The sequence below is a fragment of the Anarhichas minor genome, unplaced genomic scaffold (genome assembly GCF_050575085.1).
Source record: "Anarhichas minor isolate MPS153535 unplaced genomic scaffold, ASM5057508v1 ptg000023l, whole genome shotgun sequence".
Taxonomy (NCBI): Eukaryota; Metazoa; Chordata; class Actinopteri; order Perciformes; family Anarhichadidae; genus Anarhichas; species Anarhichas minor.
The window spans coordinates 3,627,174-3,651,584 of NW_027466469.1; the positions used below are offsets into that span (position 1 = coordinate 3,627,174).

Genomic DNA, 24,411 nt, shown 5'->3' on the forward strand with positions numbered 1-24,411 from the left:
GCTGAGTGAGAGCTTTAGCGCAAAAGGAGATATTTTGCTCTCTGTGGCAGATGTAATTAAAGCAAATGCTTAAGCCCAGAGTAGGAATGGAGAGCCTGATCGCTGACGGACTTAAAATCTCTCAGTCAGCAGTGTAAAAGAAAGGAAGAGGAGGAGGGGTTGGGGCAGCAGCTGCAAAAATCCGCTGGAGCCGGTTGCTCAATTTGAAGCCCTAAAAATGTAAAAGGAAATCTACTAATCAGCTGTTCTGATGTGCTCACCCCATGAAATACATGCAATCATAGAGCATTAAACAAGCATTTTACAAATAGATTGCTTATTTGCTAGTTTCCTTCCAACCAGCCTCAATTGTTGTTAAGACTGGAGCTATCACATGTGTGTTCATGAGCCAAGCGTGCTACTTTTGGAACGAATAGCCCATAATACGATGAGTCAATCGACAGAAAATGACTGTGCTCACAAAAGAAAAGATCATATTTGATGTTTGTTCAAATATAATCTAAGTTTACCTGAGAGGCACCTCTAGTCGCCATGTGAATTACGACTCTATGTGGTCACGAACAAAGTTGCAAAAACCTCATAGGGAGGACTTAGGGTATACAGTATACAATAGGGAGGGTTGGACAGAATTAAGATGGTGATTTTAGCGAACTTCATACCGAGCAGAGCACCTTTAACGATGACCTGATTGGGAATGCAGCATTAAACTTAGTTATTCAAAGACAACAGAAAATGAAATAAAGACATTCACAACACAAAACACAAAAATGTCAGCACCTCTAAATGGACAGCTCTTCAAAATGCGGCGCCAAAGCTTATTTTCTTCAAACGTAACCTGTTAGTTACCGATAAATGAGTGTCAGAAAGCAAAATTCACCAAAACTGACATTCCTAATTGTCATCCAGAGCATGTTAGCATTCTAGTGTTAGCATTTAGCTCAAAGCCTTGAATAGCCGCCATCATGGCTGTTGACTCTTGTTTCTAACCTAAACCATGTTCTTTTCCCAAACATAACCAAATCATTCTGTTCGTGAAGCTTACCAAACCTTAAGCATAGTGGCAGATCAACACGTTTTTGTCCAACGGTCTAAATCATATTGTTACATAAGGATCAGATGTGTAACATTTTTTGGAAAGTGTTGCTGAAACATGGCCTCCTGCTGATAGGAAATGTACTCATGGAAGGCAATGAGAAACTGATTTTGTTGTGTTCTTTGGAGGACTGGTTGGAAAACTGATTGCTAAAAATGATGATAATCGATGAATGGTTTAAGTTATGCAAGAGAGACATACTGCAGGTTCGAACCTTTCAACGGTGAGGATCGGCTGCCTTATATGACTGTAAACTGAATATCTTTGGGTTTTAGGCGGTTGGTTTTGACAAAACAAGCAATCTGGAGACGCAGAATTGTGTCGGGCAATTTTTGAGGATTCTCCAACATTTTATAAACCATAAAGATAAACTGATTTATCAAATCGACAAAGTACCCTTCTGCAACTTTGAGGCTGTGCCAAGTCCGACCCAAGAAACCTGGCCCTCCTCCCAACCCTGAAACATCCCCTCCAGAGGAATCCCACAGACTATTCTTGCCCCCCCCCCCCCCCCCCCCTACTGCTTCAGTCCCCTATGTATCCGTCACTGTGACACTGCGCTGGCTCGTAGGACGCACAGGCTGTGGCTGTACCCGATGAATGATTCAGCAGTTTTAAAGAGGAACAGCACTGGAGTGGAGCAGCAGCAGCAGGGTTTAATGAACTTTTTAGGAGTTAAATGTCAAACACGTCGTGAAAACACAGTCGCCCTCCCACTTACTGCCTGCGGAGTGGCTCCGAGCCTTACATCCTGGGCTACACTCATTTCAATGTTACGCATCCGGCTGTCGAGGCGCATATTTAAATAATTTGACATTTCAACATTAATAAATATCTTTTTGGCTGCTTTTTACATTCAACTTGTTCCTACATAGTGTGTCTGGTGATGAACGGTTGGCAGGTAGCATGAGCGGCGGCAGCGGATGAACAGCCACAGTTCATCAGAGTGAAAAATGGCCGTGACGGGGCGGAAACATGTGGAGTGACACCTCACAGTGTTTGTGCGCTCCTTTCACATTCATACGGTATTATATAAGTCGAGGTCCAGAGGTGATTCAAGCGTTATATAATTCTAGTACAATGACCTTTAAGAGACTAACTCCAGAAACACTCGCGAGTATATTTAGTTGGGTTTATTTTGGATTATTGATGTCTGGAGTTGTGTGCCACTGTTATCCAGCTTTCTAAGGTTGAGCTGGTTACAGAAAAAACAATAACATCACACTGATATGGCATATTGATCTACCATCACAGACAGTAAAGCAAACAATTGAATAACTGTTGGAAAAGTCTTGCAGGAAGGCAGAACTATATAGAACACCTATCATTGTGTGTGTGTGTGTGTGTGTGTGTGTGTGTGAGTGTGTGTTTACGTGAGGTCGGTGGTGACACCAGGGTTGCGCCCTTTTCACATATTCCCCATCTTTAAATGGTACTTTATGATTACGTGGCTCCTTTCTTTCCAGACTAAATGTTGGATCATTAATCATTTTTCTTTTTTTTGTCGAGTCGGAACATTATGTCACGCTAGCAAAAACTGCCCTCCGATTCAGTTACTTTGTGGCTAATCCGAGCAACACAGAGCGTCTCTCAGCCATCACTGAGAATGTGACTACTTTGCGGTTGAGGGTTTGCAATCAATTGCAAAGTGCTTTGGTGTGAAATTGTCCCACAAATGGACACTCCATAACTGCAGGTTCGAGCCGTTATATCCATTTTCTGTCGTCTCCCTTGTGACCGCACACTTAAATACTCCCCGGTCTCTCTTAACTCAGAACTCACGCGCCCATACGAACACTGAAAGCGTTGTCGGATGCCTATTGTTCCTCCCGCTCATACCGTTCCTGAACAGATCCTTTCGTAATACAGATCTTCTGTCCTTATTATGTGGAAATATACATTCAAAAGTTCAGCTGATGCTAATAATCTGAATTAATTAATCATTCAGGGCTCAACACTAACTTTCAAAAGTGGTTGCCGGACGGGCGCGATTGGTTGTCATTTTTATTCACCTTTATGTTGAGTAATTAAGATACAATGCAGTTATACGTCTACTTAATAATGAAAATGTCACATGAACAAATAAAAGCTTTCTTACAACTTTACGTCCAGCTCAAAGATCCCGGGATTACAAATTTCCTTTTTGTTTTCCGTTATCTGATTCTTTGTCAGTTGAGTCAATATGCACAATAATTTGTGACGTTGACTGGTAGGTCGAAACTTTTTACCCCACAGTCAAGCAACTTTATTTGCTTCGCTTTCGTCTCTAAACAAAACGCACACGCAGCAATGTCTGGTTCTTGTTCTGACTCTAACGGCAACATTAAATATCACTAATGCAACGAATATTAAAGAAATATTTACGTTGGGGTCTAAATTTTTCTGTTTGCTGTCCCTAATTTCCATATGCCACTGATGTCAATCAAAGGCCAAGAATCGGTTGCCAATTTCCCCAAATTGTTGCCAATGGTTGCCAATGGCAACTTGGCAATGCTTGCTGCCGAGCCCTGCAGAATTCTGTCTTTGTTTTACGATCTAATTTCTAATTTTGCAAATACAAAACTACACACAACTGCCCATAAGCTTGGTAGCTGGTCTGCTTTATGAGACGGTGTCTATCTATGATGCCCTCAAAAATTCATACAGTTGATCGTCTATGGCTTGTACAGTACTTTAAGCTAAAAATCCCACAATGCAATACATTCGAGCAATGTTGGCGAAACGGGAAAAACAGGAAAGCCTCACATTTTTAGGCGTATGTATATTATTCCAAGATGGTGACACCTGCTAGCATTGTGGTCACATGCTTTTACTTACGTGCACTGCAAATTTCTTCAGATTTCTTCATCTTCAAGTATGTCAGTTTATTTTTTTTTTATTAGGTGATCACAATTTGTGCGCACACCCCTTTGGCACACCCTCCACCATCGGCCGCATTAGAAGAAGGCTTGTAAATATTGAATGAGATTCAGTTCGTAGCCTACACCGCTGTTTACATTCTTTGCTTACTGCTCGCGGGTCCCTGAGGAGAAATCCAGCCCGTAGACTTTTACCATCTCTGATGTAGCTCAGCCCTTCCTGCTGTGTGTATGAGTGGCCCTCTAGAAGATCGATCTGAAACCACAAAGGCTTTGTTTACACACCATGTGATGATGTCTGAATAATTAATAAGAAGTCTCCTGTGCCAATGGAGTGTATGCAAGTAAATAAAAGATGTATATTTAAAAGAAAAACTTTTTTCGTTGAAAAAATAACTAGACAACATTGAACATAATAAAATACTAAAAGCAGTATTCCTGTATTATTGCAAGGTTATTTGTGCTAAATATGACTGCAGTGAGTCTTCTGTTATCACCTGTGGTATTTTTTCGTGTTATAATTTTCTGACCTGAAGTAGCAGCCTGATATTTTTTTATGTTAACTTGCTGAGATGTTTTTTAGCAAAGTTAGCAGAATGTCTTTACGGATGCCAATATCGATCCGTCCGTCAGTTGGTCGGTCCTCTACTTTGGGAATAACATAGAATCACTTAGGAAAGAATTATGACCAGGATATGTACTGAGTGGAACGTTTCAGAGTTAAAAAAAAAAACACAAAAAAAAATTGTAAGTGCTCTCTGGTGGACAAACTTTGAAACATACGCTGCTGCAGATATATTTTCAATAAGCTTATATTGACCACAACAACGTATCTGTCTGTAATGCTTATTTACAAACCTACATGTACTCTTGTAAAAGCTTCAGTTTCCAGAAGGCAGGGCCTGGTTTGATCTCTGGGAGGTATCGTGAACAAGAGCTTAAAGAGGACATGAAAGCTGCATGGTCTGTGATAATGCAATTATCTATTTCAAATTAAATTGTTCTTCCTTCTACATATCATTCACATGCGCTCATATCGAGCTATGCCAATGTATTGTATGTGTCTGTCAGAGGCTCTAAAGCTTTGTTTAGACTCGTGCTTGGCCTCCGCTGACGGCGCGCAAGCTCCGAGTATGAACGGAGGCGTTTACACTCTATGCAAGAAGTCAGCAAATATTACCGGAAGGACGTTACCGTAAAAAGATCATTATCCGACACGGCGACACGCACTGCAATGCAGCTCCTCACGGCTGAGGATGAACTGCTCTGCTTACTGCTGTTAAACCGAAATAGGAGGTGGTATGTTCCTCCCATTACACGTGAAGACGTCTCGATGGCGATGCAGCCGTATTGTGAGGCCGATGCGTGTTTACTTACGCATGTCTGCTCCCTGTGTTGATGAGCAGGTTGAATTAGAGGGTTAGATGGAGGTATCTTCTCGAGATTCTCTAGATTATGCAGTTTAGACAGTCTTGATTAATAACTGATGATGTGCATTTTGTTCAGAGCAATTGGTTTCACATTACTAATAAAAATGTAATGTTTGCGGTAGTCATACATTTAATTAAATCTTGCGGCGCAGACGCTGGGCCCCCAGATAGTCTGGGCTTAGCCTCGGACCTTGTTAACTCGTAGATACGGCCCTGTCACTACACGGAGGGCAGTCTACCAACACCTCTCTGTGTGCGATACAATTCAAAGGCTCCAGCAACCACATAGGCTACAAATGCTTCAGAAATGACTCTCCTTTCTTCTTCTTTTTTAGCAGTCTTTTAACCGTATCCGCCGTTAACCCTTTGTGTGTAACCTACTGTCGGCATCTGAAACAGTATGTTTTGCAGTGATGAGTGTGTGCCAGTTTATTTGCCCTCCTCCTCCCGTCCTCAGAGGGGCGGGGTCCACATGGCACACCAACAGTAGCCGCAGATGTACCCGATGGCTCACACTTGGTCACTCCAAGTGGACCGCTCCTGTCGCCGTTAAACTAGTATTTTACACCTTTTAAAAAAATAAAATAATAAGTACTGTCACGTTAAGTCTTTTTTAGTCATTCGTTCATTTCATAGAATAGACCGCCGCTCCGAGAGCGTCCAGGTCTCCGCTCGGTCTGAGCCCGTGGGCTGAACACTATGATGTGAACACCGAGAGCTGGAGGAGGACTGGGAAGCTGCGTATCATATGATATGTATGTATGTGTTATTTGACTCAATATTACACTCGTTTATGGTCAATTTTTGGCGAGGCGTCCCATCTATTTACCCCAAACATAATAACGTTGTTGTAATGTGCCTGCTGGGACTTATAGTTTTTTTTTTTACGAACGCTACTAAGCGGTGCTATGTCGATGTCCTCCCATCACTGTAACAGTCAGCAGCGACTTTGTAGTGAAGAATTCTTGAATGATATTCATTTTTTAAAATGCGATATCACTGTGATAACTCGTATTAAAACGTGACTTTTTTCCTGGTGATATAAAGTGTTTTATTCGCTAAACTCCCGATAACAAGTAGTAAGAGATGTAAGTGATGAGGATGCTGGGACATGTGCAGGCGCTCTGTGTTCCTCAGTGAGGCTCTCTGCCTGCAGCAGCAGACCTCTGCTTCCGGCTACAGTAAAGTACGCTGTGTGGTCTGTTTTGTCACGATCAGGCTTTGCCTTATGTGTTCTGTGTGTGTTTTTCTGTAGCTCCTCACTCTTCAACTCAGCCAACTCCCTTCACCTGTCCCTTATCAGTATCAAGCACTCCCTCATCAGCACAACTCTCCTCACCTGTTCTAGTCACTCCCTGTCACTCCCTGTCTCTCACTCACTCACTGCCAGGTCATTGTTTGTGTTCTACCCGCCCGTTTGTCTCGTCCTGTTCCCGGTTTCCCCGTCTGCCTGCCCTGCCTCGATTCCCACTGGATCTCCCCCCTCGTCTCTTGTCTTGTGCTTGTACTCCCTGTGTTGTGGTAATTATTTCCTTTTGTGTGGAATAAAACGCCTTTTCTCACTCATCTGACTGTCTGCGCTTGAGTCCTCGTCATGCCCCGTGACATGTTTTCCTGCTTATAAAGGGGGTTCTTTTCCCTGCGTTTGCAGCAAAGACACACCGACGTTCGCTCAAAACCCAAAAAACCTAAATAAATATTTCAACACAACTTGCAAAATCAAAAAGAAAATCCAGTTGCTCCCAGACTTACATTATGCATCGCTGCATGCCGGGCCGTGATTGGCTGCAGCTCCCCCATCTCTCTCTCTCTCTCTCTGTGTGTGTGTGGCAACAGCCTTTCCCCCCTGTCCACCCAGCAACTCCCTATTCCTCATGCCGCGGTGATTCTCTGCCTCCGAGGGGCCTTCTTCTCTCTGCAGCATCCAGCGTGGTAACCGTGGCAACGGCAGCCTGACCCTGGGCGTGCCGCCGCAGCTACCATGAGCTTGACCTGGATTCGTCACACATGACTTTGGGCGACTGACCTGCTTCTTCTTCACTGTTCGGTCAAGCGGGTTTGAGTGTCGGTGAAACGCCAAGGCGTCAATAAGCTGCTGGTCCTGGATCAGCAGTGATTGGCCTTGTGTTGCTGCGGTTGTGCTGTGTCCTCTCATGCAGGAGAGGTCTCTTCCATCGCACTCGTAAACGCAGTGAGGATGATGTGTAGGTGAAAATAAGCTGTAGCTTCTGTAGCCGGATGAGACAGCTGGAACCTCCAATTTGCTTGTTTCCATGAACAGCAAAGTTCAAGTATAAATGCCACAACAACAATCAGTTGTTAGCTTCTCCAGTGTGAGGATGTACTGCTGTTCTTTGTCTTATGTGCAAGTCAATTTAATTGCTTTGGGTTGTAGATTGTTGGTCTGACAAAAGAATCATCACTTTGGGCGTCAGGAAATTATTATGGCTATTTCATTGGTTAAACAATTAATTAATTCATTTTGAAAATAATGGCTAGTTGCAGCCCTAGCCCCTCCCCCGCTCCTTGGGAACTTTTTGATGTCCATACGTGAATGACTCGTGTGATGGCATGTGTCTGTGCTGGACGTCCGTGTGAATGTACCACCTACGGGAAACATCCCAGCGGCTGCTCCCTGCATCTCTTTGTAGAACCGGAGAATGTTTTTTCTTGATACATGAATACGTGAGGTTTTTTTCTACGTTGTTCTTAATGTCGCACTGTGACAACGTGTTGCACTTTTCCTGACGTTTGTTTGCCCACCTCCACCTCCCACCAAACGAATCCCACGGCCAAATCCCAAGTCCCTCACCTGTGGAACAATCTCGGCCTGAATTGCATCGCTATCATCACTGAGGGTTTCGGTGATAAGTGTATGTAATTTGTTCCTTGAGGGGTATTAATGAGCAGATGTTGTGGATTTAGACGCAGGAAAATGTGAGTGTTTCGTGGAGCTGCACGGCCCACGGCTCAGCTGTACGCTCCCCGAGGTGTCAGCTTGTTGTCGGAGCCAGACTCTGTAGGAGTTCCTATTTCTGTCCTTTCTCCTAGGATCTCGCTCTCGCTCGCTCGCTCTCTCTCGCTCTCTCTCGCTCTCTCTCTCTCTGAGCTCTTCTGTGTGTCTGTCATCGTGATCCCTCCTCTACAGCTTAGACTGCAGATGTGAGAGTGCTTCGAGAAGTCCAGCTAAGAGGAATAGCCGTCGATTGACTCGTCTTCATCTGTGAAGAGCAATCAAAGCCTCTGTGCGCTGTTAGCCGAGTCATCGTTAACTCCACGTTAATTGATCGGTTTGAGTCGTTTTTCGAGCAACAATGTCAAACGTTCTCTTGATTCCTGCTTCTCAGATGTGGTTTTTTTGTCTTTGTTTCTTTGTCTTGTATGATGGTTAACAGAATATATTTGAGTTTTAGACAAAATAAGCTATTCGATTATGTCGCCTTTAGCTCTAGGAAACTATGATTTGTCACTTGGGCTTTAATTAATTAGTCAGTTATTTTTTTATTATTAATTGATTACTTCATTAATTATCCCAGAGTCCAAGGTGGCATCATCTGACAATAACACTGTTGTTTGTTTGTGTTAATGATTCAACAAAACACTTTAAATATTAAGCATTATGTAAAAGTGCTACAACCATGTGCATGGGATTTATTGGCCCTTAAAACACAACACACACTCTGGAATATATTCTTGCCAGTACCCACACAAAAGAAAAAACTACAGGACGAAAAAACACAGCACAAGTAAACAAACGGAGCATTGAGACGCAGCAGGACGCTCTGTGTTGTTCTGTCACCACTGCATGATGTCAGTAGCTTCCTGTGTACTCCGCCAAGATAAGGACGGAGCCCAGAGTTGTGTAAGAACCAGCGGGGGCCTGCATGCTGTCTGCACTGACCTTAGACAACATGTATTCATTCCCTGCGTGTCTTCTTAAAAGCGTCCTATTGTCCGTGTATGTTCGGGGGCCAGGAAGGTCTGGCTGCCCTGAAACCATGTGAGTCACTCACAAACAATGCAATTCTCTGTCTCCCCCCCCCCTATGGCGCTCGCTGCTCCTCAGAAACTAGGCCGGAATCAATAAGGCATTTACAGCCAGTGACCCGCATCTGCTGCTCTCACATGACGATGGGCTCGTCAGCAGTGTTCAGCCCGTCGTGTTGGAAGGTGGTTTAAAGGAATTCCGTCAGTCCTCACCACGAAGCGTTGCCGTCCCCGCCGCCTGCGTTTCAGGGCGGATTTTGTTACCTGACCCTTATTTTAAGACCGTGTGCTTTGTGTCGTAGACGTGATGGACCAGCAGAGGGCGCTACACTCGGGTTGCCTGGTCTCGGGGGTCCGAACGCCTCCCGTCCGCCGCAACAGCAAGCTGGCCAGCCTGGGACGCATCTTCAAGCCCTGGAAATGGAGGAAAAAGAAAAACGAGAAGCTGAAGCCCCCTGCCGGTGAGTGAGACGTACCGTGATGCTCCTTCTCGTGTCACATGTGTGTTTTGGTTTTTTTCCGGATGTCCGTGCAATCGGTGCATCAGTCTCATTAAATGTTTGCTTTGTTTAGCCGTGGAGAAGAAGGCAGCTGCGCGACAGAAGAGAGATGACCTCGTCAGGAGGAACCCCGGGGAGACGGAGACAGGTGCAGAATGAGACACACACACATACACACACACACACACGCATGTGACTCCGGGCTGATCACACTTCATTTGTTCGGCCACCTGATGCCCAACTGTGCGGACTCATTCCTGTCCTCTTCCGCTGTGCACTGTACGCAGAGTCGGATCTCGCTTGCGGGGGCAACGGTGAGGATCCGGACACCCCGACTCAGTCTGACGCCGAAGACAGAGACGAGGAGCCCGTGGCGCCTCTGGCCAGCACCAGCGAAGACCTGGGCAGCGATTTAGAGGCCTCGACAGGTAGAGTACAGTGCGAGTAAAGGAATCAACCAATCACGTTAAGTGGAACGAGTTGTTACATTCAGAATATTAAAAAAGCAACACATAGGTTCCATATTCCAAAACCAGGACTGAAAACTTTATTACTCCTTTCAACTTTGACAAAGGCAATCCAGACCGGAAATACTCTTTCCATTCTTACCTTTCACAATAAAAGCCCTAGACATAAAATTCTCATTAGACTATTTTGAATGTTCTTGTCATTTATTTGTCACACCCCCGGTGATTAAAGGCCTTAAAGGTTAAAGCTGCATTGGGCGATTACACATCCCTGCAGTACAAAGAAGCAGAAGAAGAGAACTGTTGAACTTAAAGCTAATCGATATGTATCTACACTATAACAACGGATAAGTGACTCTGTAATAAGAAAGGTTGAATCTCAACAGAATTGTCACGTGACTCTGCCGTTCCCCTCGGCCCTTTGACGTCTTTAAGCTCATTGTTTTGGTTTTTACGGTGCACAGCGTTATTGTTTTGTTTTATTCTCACAGCTCACACATCTCATCAACCCTGTTCCCAGGTCAGTTTCTAATGAAACCCACTGTACACTAACTGCCCAGCACCGTGAAATGACCTGTTCAGTTTGTATCCTCGTCACAAATTGAAATTAAAAGAAATCTAAGGTATCCATATCAAAATGTGTTTGTTTATGTTATGTGCTTGTGTAAAAATATTTGAACTATAGTGTAGTGTACCACCAAAGCTCAATGAGAGGGGAAAAAAGGTCAATTTATACAAAGTCCTTTATCTTTTTGTTTCAATTTCCTCTCAGTGATCACATCTAGTTTTGTAATTTGTACAACTTTATTTATTACATTTTTTGTATGTAGATTAGCTATTGTATGTACCCACAGAAACACAATCAATGGAACTGTTTTAAAAACAACAAAAAGGAAAATGAATAAAATAAGTAAAATTGAATCTCAAGTAAAGCAACAAAATTGGTTGATACAAAAAAAGACAGATATTGGTGGTGCACAGCATTAAACATTACAAGTTTTGACTGTTGTAAATTAAGAGAGGATACTCTTCTATATGTTGGCTCCTGCTAGTGATTTAAGCTGATAAAAATATTGATTATTGGATCAAAAGGATGAAACCTAAACTAGTGCAGCCATGTTGGTGGCAGCTTCAGTCTGAAACACTGTGTGTCCTGTCCACTGTCCACTAGGTGGAGACAGAGACCTCCTGAACAAGCCAAACCTTTGCATCACACCATTGCTGATGTCTCGTTTCAGTGCAAGATGTGACCGAGGATTCAAAGACGGCGGGAGATCCCAGCCAGAGTGAAGACGGAGAAGACGAGAGCACCTCGCTGAGCGACCGCAGCGACGAGCGCCCGGCGGGGAAGGCGGAGGCCGTCGAAGGGAAGCGGGAGGCGACGGCGGCCCCGCCCGGACGAGCTGCCACCTCTCCTCCACCCAAAGCGCCCGTCAAACTGCTCACCAGACTGGGCAGCCTGGATTGTGAGTGAACCACGAGGACCCCCGATGCAAAAGGCCCGCTGGTTTTGCAGCAGTCTTCTCACGTTGATGGCGTTTTCCTTCCCAGGTGCTCCTTCAGTTCCAGTGAAGAAGTCCCCAGCCACCTTACCCAGGAACTTCACTCTTCCCAAAGACTCCCACGGCTCCCTGTTGAGAGGCAGGTTCCTCACGCCCACCGGGTCCCCCCACCTCGGGGCGCTGCACTCACAGCTGCCCCCTAGCTGCATCATCGAGGAACTGCACCGCGCCCTGGCCACCAAACACAGACAGGACAGGTCAGACTTCCTCACACATGAACTTGAAATATTAAGTTAAATTTGTTCGTATAGTTTCTATTCCTGTAGGTGTTGAAAAACAAATCATTAATAAATGATATGGTATAATCCCTGTCAGAATATTCAAAGGCCCTGTTCGCAGAAAACAATAATCCGCAGTGCAGTGACAGTAGTGCAAGTGTCAAAGACACTGGCAACGGTAGTATAACGTTATGAAAATACGGAACATTTGAAACACGGCTGTATTACACCGATCAAACACTTTCCCAAGAGGTCACAATAGGCTATAAAACTGAAAAAAAACATGTATTATTCTATGAAATTGGAAACACTAAATACGTGGAATAATTGTTCTGGTTCAGTATGATTACATGAACTGTTACAGCCCTGTAATCGACACCTTCTAGCCAATCACAACTGACAATTCTCATGTTAAAGTTGTAATTGACAGGCTTGTCTTGTGATGTGTGAGCTCAGTTTCCAGACGAAGGAGGCGCGCTCCTCTCTGAAACGCCGGCTGGACGGCCGGCTGTCCCGCACGTCCAGCACGGAGAGGGAGCCCGCCGGGGAGTCGGAGAGCAGGAAGGAGTCGGACGAGAACAAAGAGAACTGGCGTCTGGACGAATACTTGAACGACCAGGACAGCTGGAATGACTCCGTCATCTCCGGTGGGTCTGCTGACAGGAGACAGTCATTTGCCATCAATCTGCCGCTTTCAATGCGCCAAAGCCAACAAAATCTGGGCGAACTTGTCGTCGGATAATGAGGCGGCATAACCTCCGCCGATGTTTGTTTACAGTGAGGGCATGACAGGGAGATTTAACGGCGATGACGAACGGCGGGCTTACCGGTCAACATCTGCTCCGGTGGCCTAATTCTTGGCCATTCATCCGGGTCGGTGGTGCACAGCCGCCTGCGGTTTAACAAGGCTGTGACCCTGGAGGCAAAAGAAAATATGTGACAGACGAGGCACGCCACCAGCATGAGCGTGACGCGATGCAAATGTGTGGTGGAGGAGATGGCAGCAGGAAAATATACATCACCAAATGAATAAACGTCTTTTGAATTGACAGGATTTAAGCTCAGATAAAGAATGTATACTCTGTATTTATCAGTTATGGTACAAGGCTACCATGATCGTAGTTGTACAAAAACAGGAAAATATCCAAGGGGGTGAACATTTTTCTGGTACGTATATAACATTGAAGGCATTATATAAGTAAGCTACAAATATAACACTCTGTGCATACCCTTCTTGAAACAAGTATGCATCCAGGTATTTCATTAATAAGGTGTTAGGTCTTATGAGAATAAGCCCAAAAGCCCACCGTGTGGCGATTGGCATCAGTTCAGCGGGGTTTAGCTGGAGAGCCACTGCGGCGCCACTGACCTTAATCTCGTGCTCCTCCCCCGCGACAGGGACCCTCCCGAGCAGGATGAAGAAGGAGCTGCTGGCCGTGAAGCTTCGGAACCGGCCCAGTAAGCAGGAGCTGGAGGACCGCAACATCTTCCCCGTGCGCAGCGACCAGGAGCGGCAGGAAATCCGGCAGCAGATAGAGACCAAGCTGGCCAAGTGAGTCGCTCTGTGCGGACCCCAGATCAGCCATCAGCCCCCCCCCCCAATATTAACTTGAAATATGTTTTTAATGTGCAGAAATGCTGTGGAGGGAGCTGAACTAAGTTTACTGACTATTTTAAAGACAGATATGAGGTTTAACTATTTTTCTTTTTGACAGCCTAGTACTTTTGTGTGGAGTTTGTGGTTAAAGCACAGGTTTCTAGAGCACTATTTTGGGTTTTGGTCTCTATACACGGCACACAATGGTCCCAAAAAAATGTCTCACTGTCTGGGATGAATTTGGTTGGTCCTTACCTAGTCTCATGCAGCCAGACCTGTTTCCACAGCGCTGTGTCAGCACTAGAGAAAGGTAGGGCTCCACACATTATCATTCTGGTATCGGGGAGAAAGAAATAAAAGCTCTGGCTTATTTGTATTTCTTTAAACCAATCACAACCGCCTTGGAAAGCGCTAAGTACAGAAATAAAGTCCAGCTCAAAGCGGCTCGCTGCTCAGCGCTACGCGGCTCGCGGTCAGAGCAGAAATAGATGTTTGAACAGTTCGAACCGATGTGTTTTTATAGGACAAATACTGGACCGTCGTTTTTGGCCAGTTTTGACAGCCGCGGGGTCCTTGCAGAATTGTTAACGGAAATGGAATAGAATTCTGGGTCTCTGTCATAGACTTTAAATAGTCCCCCTGACGTCACCCATTGGCTTGTGGACTGCTGTTTTGATGCCTCAAGCCTCTGCATTTTGTTTTTTGTCGCCATCTTGGTTTTCATATACCAGAGGTGACATGGTAGGCCTAAGTACAACAAAATGTTACAATTCCCTTTCATGAACTGAAAACATATTGTGAATGGGTTAAAGTTCTAAAACGAAAACACAGACTGCTCCAAGAGAATAAAGCAAAGCATACTCTGCTTTATGGTCTGTTTGACTCTAAATGGACCATAATTCACGAAATGAACATCATGTTGTATTGAAGAAGACTTGAAACTAGAGATTGAGACCATAAACTCATGTTTACAATGTTTACTGAGGTAATAAATCAAGAGAGAAGTAGAGTCATTTTCTCATAGACTTCTATACAATCAGACTTATCTTTGCAAACGAAAGAGTCGCCCCCTGATGGCCATTAGAGAGAATGCAGGTTTAAGGCACTTAAGCATTGGCTTCACTTTTCAGACCCTCCTGGTCATAGTTCAGTAATAAAAATCTAGGAAGCCGTCTGCTGCTGCTGAGCTGTTCACTACACCGAGTCCAGTGCAATCCATGTCAACAGCCCAGCAACAGCTGAAGCAGTTCCTCTACGGGGGGGTCCCCGTTTTGTTTGTCTCGTGCACACGCACGAGGACACGCGTCTGTGACGCAATACATAATGATGTCACGCTCAGATATGCTGCGACGCTCTAACAGAAAAAAAATGAAGAATGAATGTTTCAAACTTTTTTGAGAAATTCGCTTTTGCAAATGTTTTATTAGGAGGGAAATGCATTCAATACGTCAAGGATACACACAATGCGTCTTAGTGAGAACCAGTGAACACAAACACAATTTCTTTTTCTTTTCCGTTTACAAGAAAACTCCACGAGGCACCTCAGAATCAATGCAGAAGTGTTGATTTAGGCTGTATTCTGTGGTGCTGTTGAAATGTATTACATTATATTGATGCAGGACAAATATTGGCACACCTAATCACAGTACATTGCAGGAAGCCGTCACAATGATGGTAGGTTATGTGAGAATAAGAGAACGGAACAAATCAATGCATTGTATCCATTATATCAGCCTCTGTCTCTCACACTCATCGGGCCGTCTTTAACTCCTCAATGACCTTGGTTTCTCTCCGACTAACATTTCGATGCATGTTATCTAAAATGCGATCACCCGTTAACTGCAGCCAAGAGTAATAAGTGGTGAATAGCAGAAAAAGTTATCATTATCGCTTTTCTGGTGTAAAGTGGTCTGATTTTTGGAGTGTGGAACAGGATTTTCTGAAAGGCAGAGGAGGAATGCTACAGAGAACATAATCGTATTTGTCGTGTTACGTAAAAGGCCATAGGCTGGTATTATGGTGACTTTAATAGGATTAACACTCAAAACAGGTTTGTTTTTAGGGAATAATACAGTAGCAGGGTGTGCTGGCGGGCTAATGCAATGCTTCACTCACTTTTGGTACCAGTACTTTTTTCTACCAGTACTATTTTCTATACCAAAGTGGTATTAAAGAAAGCACCAGGTATCAGGTACTGTTCTCCATATAACTCTTTTCGATCAATCAATCAAACTTGATTTATTCATACAGGTTAATGCAGGTCAAAGGGCTTCACAGGTGACTGACAAGCCCAAAAATAAGACGGTATAAGTGTGGGCCATGAAAACAGAAAAGACAATGCACAGGAGACAATAACAATGTAACGAAATAGAGATAATAGCTCTAATAACAGTAATTGTAGTAAAACAGCATAAAATAAAAACTAGATTAATACAATGTAATTAAATTATACAACTTAAATAGAACAAAATGACGGAGAAATAAAATAAAATCTAACAAACATGTTCAACTTAAACCATTCTTAAAGAGGCATGTTTTTACGTTAACGTTCAAAGACTTCAACACTTCCAGCAGCTCTCAGATCCGAAGGCAGATTGTTCCAGCTGCTCGGATCATAGTAGCTAAAAGCTGATTCCCCAGATGTTTTAGTCCATTTAACAGACTCGAGCCAGAGGGCCGGAGGGGCCGTACCAGTTCATACACTTTACCCATGTGAGACCATGAAGTGCCTTAAGAACAAGTAAAATAATTGTAAAATCCATACGGAAGCTGACATCTTGTCAGTGAATTGACTGTTTGGACTCGGGGAGTGTGCTTTTGTAGCTGTCTGCACTCTCTCCTCTGTAGACGATAAACACATTTTGTGGTTTTTCATAGCTTTGTTAAAAACAGGCAGCTGTGATAGTAGCCTGTTAGTGAAATGTTAACACTTCACTGTGTGCCGAATGCCGCCGAGGGCTTTAATCTGAGGTTGACTCTCAGCTCAAAATAGCCGGTAGGCTGGTAGAACGTTATAAACACATTATAACTGCATCTGAAACGGTTATCCACAAATCCGGAATGATGAGCCCATTATGATATATATAGTTGTGTATTTGTGATAATGACTTAGCAGTGAAACATATGCATTTATATATTCTAATTAGACTGCTGCAATAACATGTTGGTGGAGCTGATTTCATTTCTGAGATTAACACGTTGCGTCAAATTCACGATGCATTACAGCATGTTTTGACGTTTCTTGGTATGTATGTCCTGCTTTTTGTATGTTGTACACGTCATGGCTACTATTTCGCTCCAACAGTTGACACAATAGTTCGTAGATGTCGCTAACTCCACATTGACAGCCACTTACTTTGTTGTGGGATGTTCTGTCGTTATGCTTGTTGTTGGACACTATTTGATACAATTCAATTCAATATGTGTGATGTGAAAAGTGGTGTCAAAGTGAGGAAGACACGGAAAATGATCGCAACTCGTGTGCAGCGTTTTGCTTTTTGCTGCTGAAGCCAACGGTTTCTCTCAGGAGTTAGCTAACGTAACTTGTCTTTGGTACATTTAGTGGTTTTTCAGTAGAGGCTAGCTAGCTAACTTTTCAGGCGCTGTCATCGAGTTGTTGTCTTCCCTTGAGTTTAAGAGGAATCCACCAAATGCTCAGATAAGAGATGGAGAAAATGGCAGTTAATAACCTCCCTTGTGTCTTTTGTTTTTCTCACCTTCTGGCACGGGTCCAAAATTGCTTTATTTTCAGCACGAGTATATTTATTGACTGTTCATTTACAGCTGCGTGGTGGACAGATAGTTAGTATAGAAATGCTCGCCGCGTGAATTATATTCTTAATAATACACAGGTGAAGAATCATATTTTAAAAAATGTGCAGTGCATCTTGTGAAAGCAAAACATCACACTTATTTATACTTAAAATGTATGAGACATTCCTGAAAATATCGACATGTCCACTTTGTAGATCACTTGATGTTCACTTCCTCATGGGTCCACGTTTTCATCCATTTGAACTGATCCCAGGTCTGTTTTCTCTGCTCAGGACCCGACCAGGATCACTACTGTACGAATGTCATCACTCCGGGGCATAAAGGAACTACTTTATGCTGCTGTTTACAATAGAGAAAAGAGACTTTGTAGTGGATACCACAGAGGTGTCAGAGTGGTCACTGAGAAATCAAAGTCATGTCATTATGAAACAAGCTGAAGTCAGTTTGTCTTTCATCAGCCATGGAGCAGCTCCAGAACGTGGCATGACATCACAGATGGTTTCACTGGCTCGTTCATGCTCACACGTATTTATTTTACTCTCAAGCTGAATTCAGATTGTCTGTGGAGCTGTTTGAGTAAAAGGTAGAGTACGTACCTCTGGAATGTAATGGAGTGGGAATATAAAGTATGACATAGCCGAAAATGGAAATATTCATGTGAAGTACAAGTAACTCAAAACTGTACTTAAGCACAGTACTGTAGTATCTTCAAGATATGAGGCTCTAAAGTTGTAAAGATTTGATTTATAAATTGTTTAATGATTCCTCAGTTATGCCATAAAAGAAGTTGCTTCAGTATAAAGTCATCATTTAATGACAAAATATGGAAATGAAAAATTGGCAAATTTACAATGAGTAGTGCGTCATTGAAATGCAAATGTGATTTATCTATTTATTCATTTATTATACTTAAACACTATAAAACGGAATATTCTAGGGCTGTGTATTCGATATATTGTGATATTTTGCGATACTGTTAAGAAGGCGATATATATATCGTGATTAAAAACAATCCAATGTAAGTAAAACTGTCATAGATTAAACATGTATATAATCCTAGTAAAACAAACGTATAACATCTTCATTCATCTCTACATATGTATTTGTTGCCTTTCCCTTCTGTAGAATGGTTCAGAAGTAGAGGATGAGAATCAGAATGATTACATAATCTGTGCAGTATGAAGGTCACCAGCAGAGTCAATGAACTCAGGGAGGTCGGTACCCCCGTGTGTCCTGGGTGTGGCTTCGTTACATACCCAGTGCCATCACGGGTCACAGCGGCTAATTAGAGGGATGAACACTTTGAACTGAGAGGGAAAGAGAGCTGGTTTCCCATTCCTGTCCGACCACACAGAGAGCGGGAAGCGAGTGTTTGATGCGGGGCCTAATTAATTTCCAGCTAAGCCGCTCGCTCCCCACTTTGCAACGACACCGTGAGAGATGAGTAAGGCTGGGTGACATTCAGACTGGGCTAAATAAACCTCCCTGTGAGCGTTATGTTTCGGGCCTGGCATCGCGCTTCTCCGTGTGTGCCGTTTTCCTATACGCCCTCACCCGAGGCCTTTCACAGCTGCTTGTCAATCTGGATAGTCGTTTTGCAGCATGGAGTTCATTACCGAACGTCTGTACATACCAGAGGGGATGCTGGAGGCGCCGTAGTCTGCAGGGGGGCGTGAGAGGGGACAGAGCTACATCCCAAACACTACATACTGCTTATGTAAACTGATTACCCTTATATAATGAAAACGGGAAGTGATCAATGATGTGTCCTATGGGGTGGGGGAGTGTGACAGTGGAACGCAGGGTCCGGGCCCGTATGCACAGGACAGTACAGAGGTCAGAGCAGAGCGCCTGTTGCTCTGAGCCAAGCTCCCTGCTGCTCGTACAGTTGGCTCGATGTGTCACATGACTGCAGTGATCACTCCTCTGACCGGAGCACTTCACTAAAGAGACGCCAACTACAAATGTATTATTGAGATAGACGCACAATGTATATTCATATAATCCCATGAAAAGAGATTTGTTGAGAAAAGGGGGCCTGGGATCAGTTCAAGTCTCATGAAAAGACCGAAGCCAACACTCGATGTGTCCCACTGACGGGCGATGCCTGATACATCTCATTCTTTAAAACACATCAATGAGCCACACTGTTCCACTGGGCGACCTCACAATTACCATGAACACACACACACTGTAGTTCTTTTTTCATTTAATCACACACCTGCTGCCTTTAATATCTCCTACTGCACAACATGGGTATTAATCCGCTGCGAAAATAGTCCCCAATAACTATGCGAATAACTACAGTGCCAATCTTTTTAGGGAAGTTACTGAGCCTGTTGTTTAAAAAAACAATGAAACATTGAAAAGTGCTGATCCACGGACGGTTGTTTTTTTAAATATATTTTTGTTTTATTGTTGTAGCAGGGTGAATGCACAACACATGTTGTACCAGATTGAGGTAAAAGCTAAATGTCTGGGGCTGCGCACGTTACAGAGATGAAAGATCAGTTGTATCAAAACCTTACACATACTAAAGAAACAGACACAATACAACACCAATCACAAACTAAGAAACAAAACTGAACAACTTTCAATGAGAATTGTAAATAAATAAATAAGAATAGAATATCAGTAGCCTTGGAATCTCTTCCTCTCATCTTCTTTGTCCTTTTTTTAACAGCAGTTGTTTTGAGTTGTCACAGTAAAAGCACAGGTGTTGCCAATAACATTAACGATGGATGTGTCCCAATCGGCCCTTTTTTCACAGCAGCCATTGTGACAGGTCATAGCAGCGATAACACAGGTGTGATTAATACAATTCATTATGGGCCCATTCTATTCAGTTGGTCAAAGTCAATCCAGTGAGGCAGCAGTGGGCCACAATACCAGGGCCCTGGCCCACCTGAATGAACCAGGGCCATGATTAATGGTAATTAATTAATGTTAATTACACCTGTGTTTACGCAATATTGACAAATGTCAAAAAGGGCCTCAAAAGCTGTGACAGTGAGCCAGCACCCTGCAGCGGATATATTGAATTCAGCCGGCATTGATTCTGTGTTTTTAGTACTGTGACGTGTGAAAATGTTTTACTGGCCTTACTTTCTTTCGCTTCATCGAATGCCATCACAACAGTAACTACACATAATTCTGTGCTGCCTGTAAGGGTCTAGAAAGGGCTACCGGAAGTTTTAATACTGCGTAAACCAACCAGTAACCCAATCATTTAATTTCAGGCGTCTGGTTGCTTCTTCGTCCGGAAGCAATCCATGACGCACAGAAAGTGTGTTTTATAATAGCAAAACAGGAAGAATTGGATCGTCAGTGTTAGCAGTGATCGCCAACATGGGTGAACCGGAAAGCGAGCCACCCACAGAAACCTCACAGGGGGGGGGTGGGGACATAGTTTGGTCCTTTCCGGGGGTCTCTGTAAAATACACAGCAGCAACTATCGCCCAAGATGGAGCCAACAAAACACTAACGAAAAGCTGCAGTGAAACGGCTATTTACAACAACAGAAAGGGTTTTCTAGGTTGTGCTTTTTTTCTTGTGGGTGGCAAACAAAGGAATTTTTTCAGATCGTCGAATAAGTGCATGATTCTGTGCCACAAGTGTCCCATGCCGCAAGGGAAAAAGGCAGAGTTTTTTTGTCACAACGTGGGGGGGGGCAGGTTCTGTGCCAGACGCTACCGTTTGCAGCCCGGCTCCTGGCTCGGTCCGTGACTGACAGCAGCAGCAGCACCGGCTGGCCGACAAGAGTCGCCGAGGTGAACTGACTCAGAGCTGTGGACAGCTGAGGCATGCCATTGTTTTTGGGGTGACGGCACCGCATGCTCGTCTGCCGGCGGCCTCCTGTCCCGCCAGAGGACATGACGAGCCCCCCTCGTGTGTCCCCTCGACAAAGCTGAGGGGACACTCTCTACCTCCCCTGCCCGCTCTCTAAACATCCATCCAGCACCAGCGACTGTTTGCACGCCGAATGAATCATACCGAATGTTTCGCGTTGAGTGAGTCGTGCTGAATGGAACAGAGCGGCGTCTGTGGAGGTGGCTGGCACGCTGTGTCCTTTTCTGAAAGGATAGTGTTTGAGTGCTTTGAGTGCTGCGAGGGGCCTTGGGCAAGCGCAGCCGTTTGTACAACATCAGGAACAGAACGAGCTCCATCACGGACAGAGAACAATCAGTCACTTTCACCTTGACTCCTGTGCTGGGCCGCAGCAATCGTATCAGGCGACATGACTGTCGCCTGAACATGTCTGTTGCAGGCCGGATTTTTGCCTTTCTTTCGTGGCTCAAAATCTGACATCCAAAGAAAAGTTTGGTCTCACCTTGAACCACAGCATAGATGTAGATTTCATCCTTCTTTTTTTTTAAAGAGAGAAAAAAACAGGCATGACAATGTAACATTTGCTACACGCACAGACCTTTCATGAACCTCAGTGCTCACCTTTGTCTTGGAATCTTAGGTTTGCATTGCTATTAAAGTAACATTGTTATGATTTGCAGAAGCTCTTCTACAGAGCCTCACTTAATGTACGTGTCCGCACTGCTGCACTGCAGTGACGTTCTCTGGATGATCTGGGATACACACACTGTCTTCCTAAAGTATATTCGACACAACGGTACAAAAAGAGACGGTGACTTTGACCTTGTGAAACAGTCATTTTAATCATCACATCAGAGTTATACATTTAGAAAACTCTATTTTCAGTTTTTCTTCCATGTACTTCAATACACTCAAATGTTTCAAAATTGTGCATCAAAGGACTTTTGTTGTTTGTTTGTTTTTACAGTCAGTACATGTGACCATCATTGTGTTGTGCTCTTTTTGTTTGTGCTGTGATGCAACACGTCCACAGATCACGGATGTACATGCCATGTTGCATTGATTTGCGTTACTTTAGCGCGGCACTCTGCAGCAGCAGAATGCAGAGCAGCGGGCCGGCCCCGGGATGGCAGGAGGGAACCCTCTGTTTCTAAATATAGCTCGCATTGGCCAAATGCTGCAGCAGCAGCCATAATCAATGGGCTATGTACATCACAGCCCAGATTGCCTTCCCTGTGCCCCGGCCCCCGCCGATGGAGAGATTACATTTTCTCTCCCTCAGCTCCCCTCTGATTGGACCCTCCCCTCTCCCCTGCGGTGCTCTTTTGGAGAGCCGGACACTGCAATGATCTACATCTCAATCGCTGTTGCATGCTTTTATGCAGGCACCTTCAGCTCGTACCCCTCAGCTGAGGACGTTGTTAATAACAATGACAATGTGAAGACCTTCTTTATAACGCTGCTGAGATTTTACTGCAGACCGCCAGTTCCTCTGGGAAGTTGTGAGAGGGTAGTGATCATGCTTCTGATGACTTAGTAAAAATCCCTGAAGCATCAATGCCCTGAACGTGTGGCTGCTATTTTTAGACGGGCATTTTTTTATTCCTTTTTATCTATCATGTGATGGCCAGTAAATAAAAGGAGGATAAGCAGATATTTTGTATGTATTCTTTAAAGCTTGGGTTGGTAACATTGGAGAAACCAGCAAGAGTACGCTAGATAAAAAAATAAGATTAAAGATCCAACCAAGAAACCCCGCCCAGTGTTGCCAACTCTTTACCAAAGAATATAGCTAGTAGCGCTAGCTCCAGAAGACGCGCAATGAGTCAGAGCATTTGAGTTATTGACGTCTTTTGGGAGGTAAAGAGAATTTCAACAAATCTAACAAAAATGTTTTCTAAAATCCATTACCCTAACTTTAATAGCATGGCTGGGCAGATTGTTCTCATGACAGATTAGTCAATAACCACTTTTTACAACCACGCTAATAATAATGAGACTAGCATTCTTATAAAGACTCATGGAGACAGAGCATAGTTACATCCCACCTACACAGCAGGGGGGAAACAATTCATCGCTCTCCATTGACTTTGTATAGCGTGAATGTGCCTCCTTGTCACTATCGTCAGCTAGCAAACAACAGTGTGGGATCTGTTCGTGTGCAGCAAGTGTTTAGTCTTTCTCTCTATTTTCTGCTTACTGTTCTGTTTACTCATTTGTCAGTTTAAATGCTGTTGTGACCAGGCCTTAAGGCAGCACAATGGGCTATCTAACGTATGATTAAATTGGTGAAGAGCAAAGTAGGTAAAGCCATCCCTGATGCAGCCTGTGAACAAACTGAGAACACTCTTTAAACTTACTGCCTTCTTCTCTCTGCTTACTGCTACCTTTCACACACCAGGTGCCAAATGTTGTGCAACTGTTGTGGTTTCCGTAAATGATCTGTCATGTCGGATAATTGCCGTTACCGACCTCTATGTCTGAATTGCAAAAAAATCCAACACTGTAAAAGAATACTCCACCGTTTAACAATGAACTATATTATATGTTATACTCATGATGGGCAGTTTTTTTGGTTTTAAATGGCAATTTCTCAAAGTTCAGTCCGGAAGCTATCAACGTAAGCTATTTAAAGTAGCTGACTGATAAAACAAGATCATGTTCATCAGTTAGACTCACACCATTGCTACGATTATGTTTTGTCTTATTTTCTACTGCAGCTCTTTGCAAAATAAAAATGCTGTTGGCTAAGTTAAACCTCTTTGTTCATTAAGGTGTAACTCTGTACAACTAAAACTCCAGTCAGCAGATAGTGACAGGAGCATTGGTCAAGGAGGTGAAGCGATGGTGGGGTGATGTCAGGAAAATACTCCGTGTTTGCCCCAGTCCTATGAGCTATGGATAATAATTGGATATTTTTGGCACATGGACCAATTTGAGCTGACAGCACAACTCGGTGTGTGAAGCGGGACAGAGCGACGAACCGCAGCTGCCGTCCAGGGCCGCTATGAATACCTCAAGCACACATCAGCTGACTGCAAGAAAGCAACATTAGCTTCTAGAGCTGAATTCGAAACCGCATGCTATGCTAGCAGTA

General features: G+C 43.9%; 1 protein-coding gene across 1 annotated transcript in view; it reads left to right on the plus strand.

Moving 5' to 3' along the window:
• The window catches only part of phactr3b (phosphatase and actin regulator 3b), a 47,038-nt gene that overhangs the window by 8,778 nt on the left and 13,849 nt on the right, over positions 1–24,411 (plus strand). The window contains exons 2-8 of the mRNA XM_076096987.1: positions 9,671–9,829; positions 9,942–10,016; positions 10,156–10,296; positions 11,574–11,801; positions 11,887–12,094; positions 12,572–12,762; positions 13,514–13,667. Coding sequence (XP_075953102.1) covers positions 9,671–9,829; positions 9,942–10,016; positions 10,156–10,296; positions 11,574–11,801; positions 11,887–12,094; positions 12,572–12,762; positions 13,514–13,667 — 1,156 coding nt within the window. The remainder of the gene's footprint in view (positions 1–9,670; positions 9,830–9,941; positions 10,017–10,155; positions 10,297–11,573; positions 11,802–11,886; positions 12,095–12,571; positions 12,763–13,513; positions 13,668–24,411) is intronic.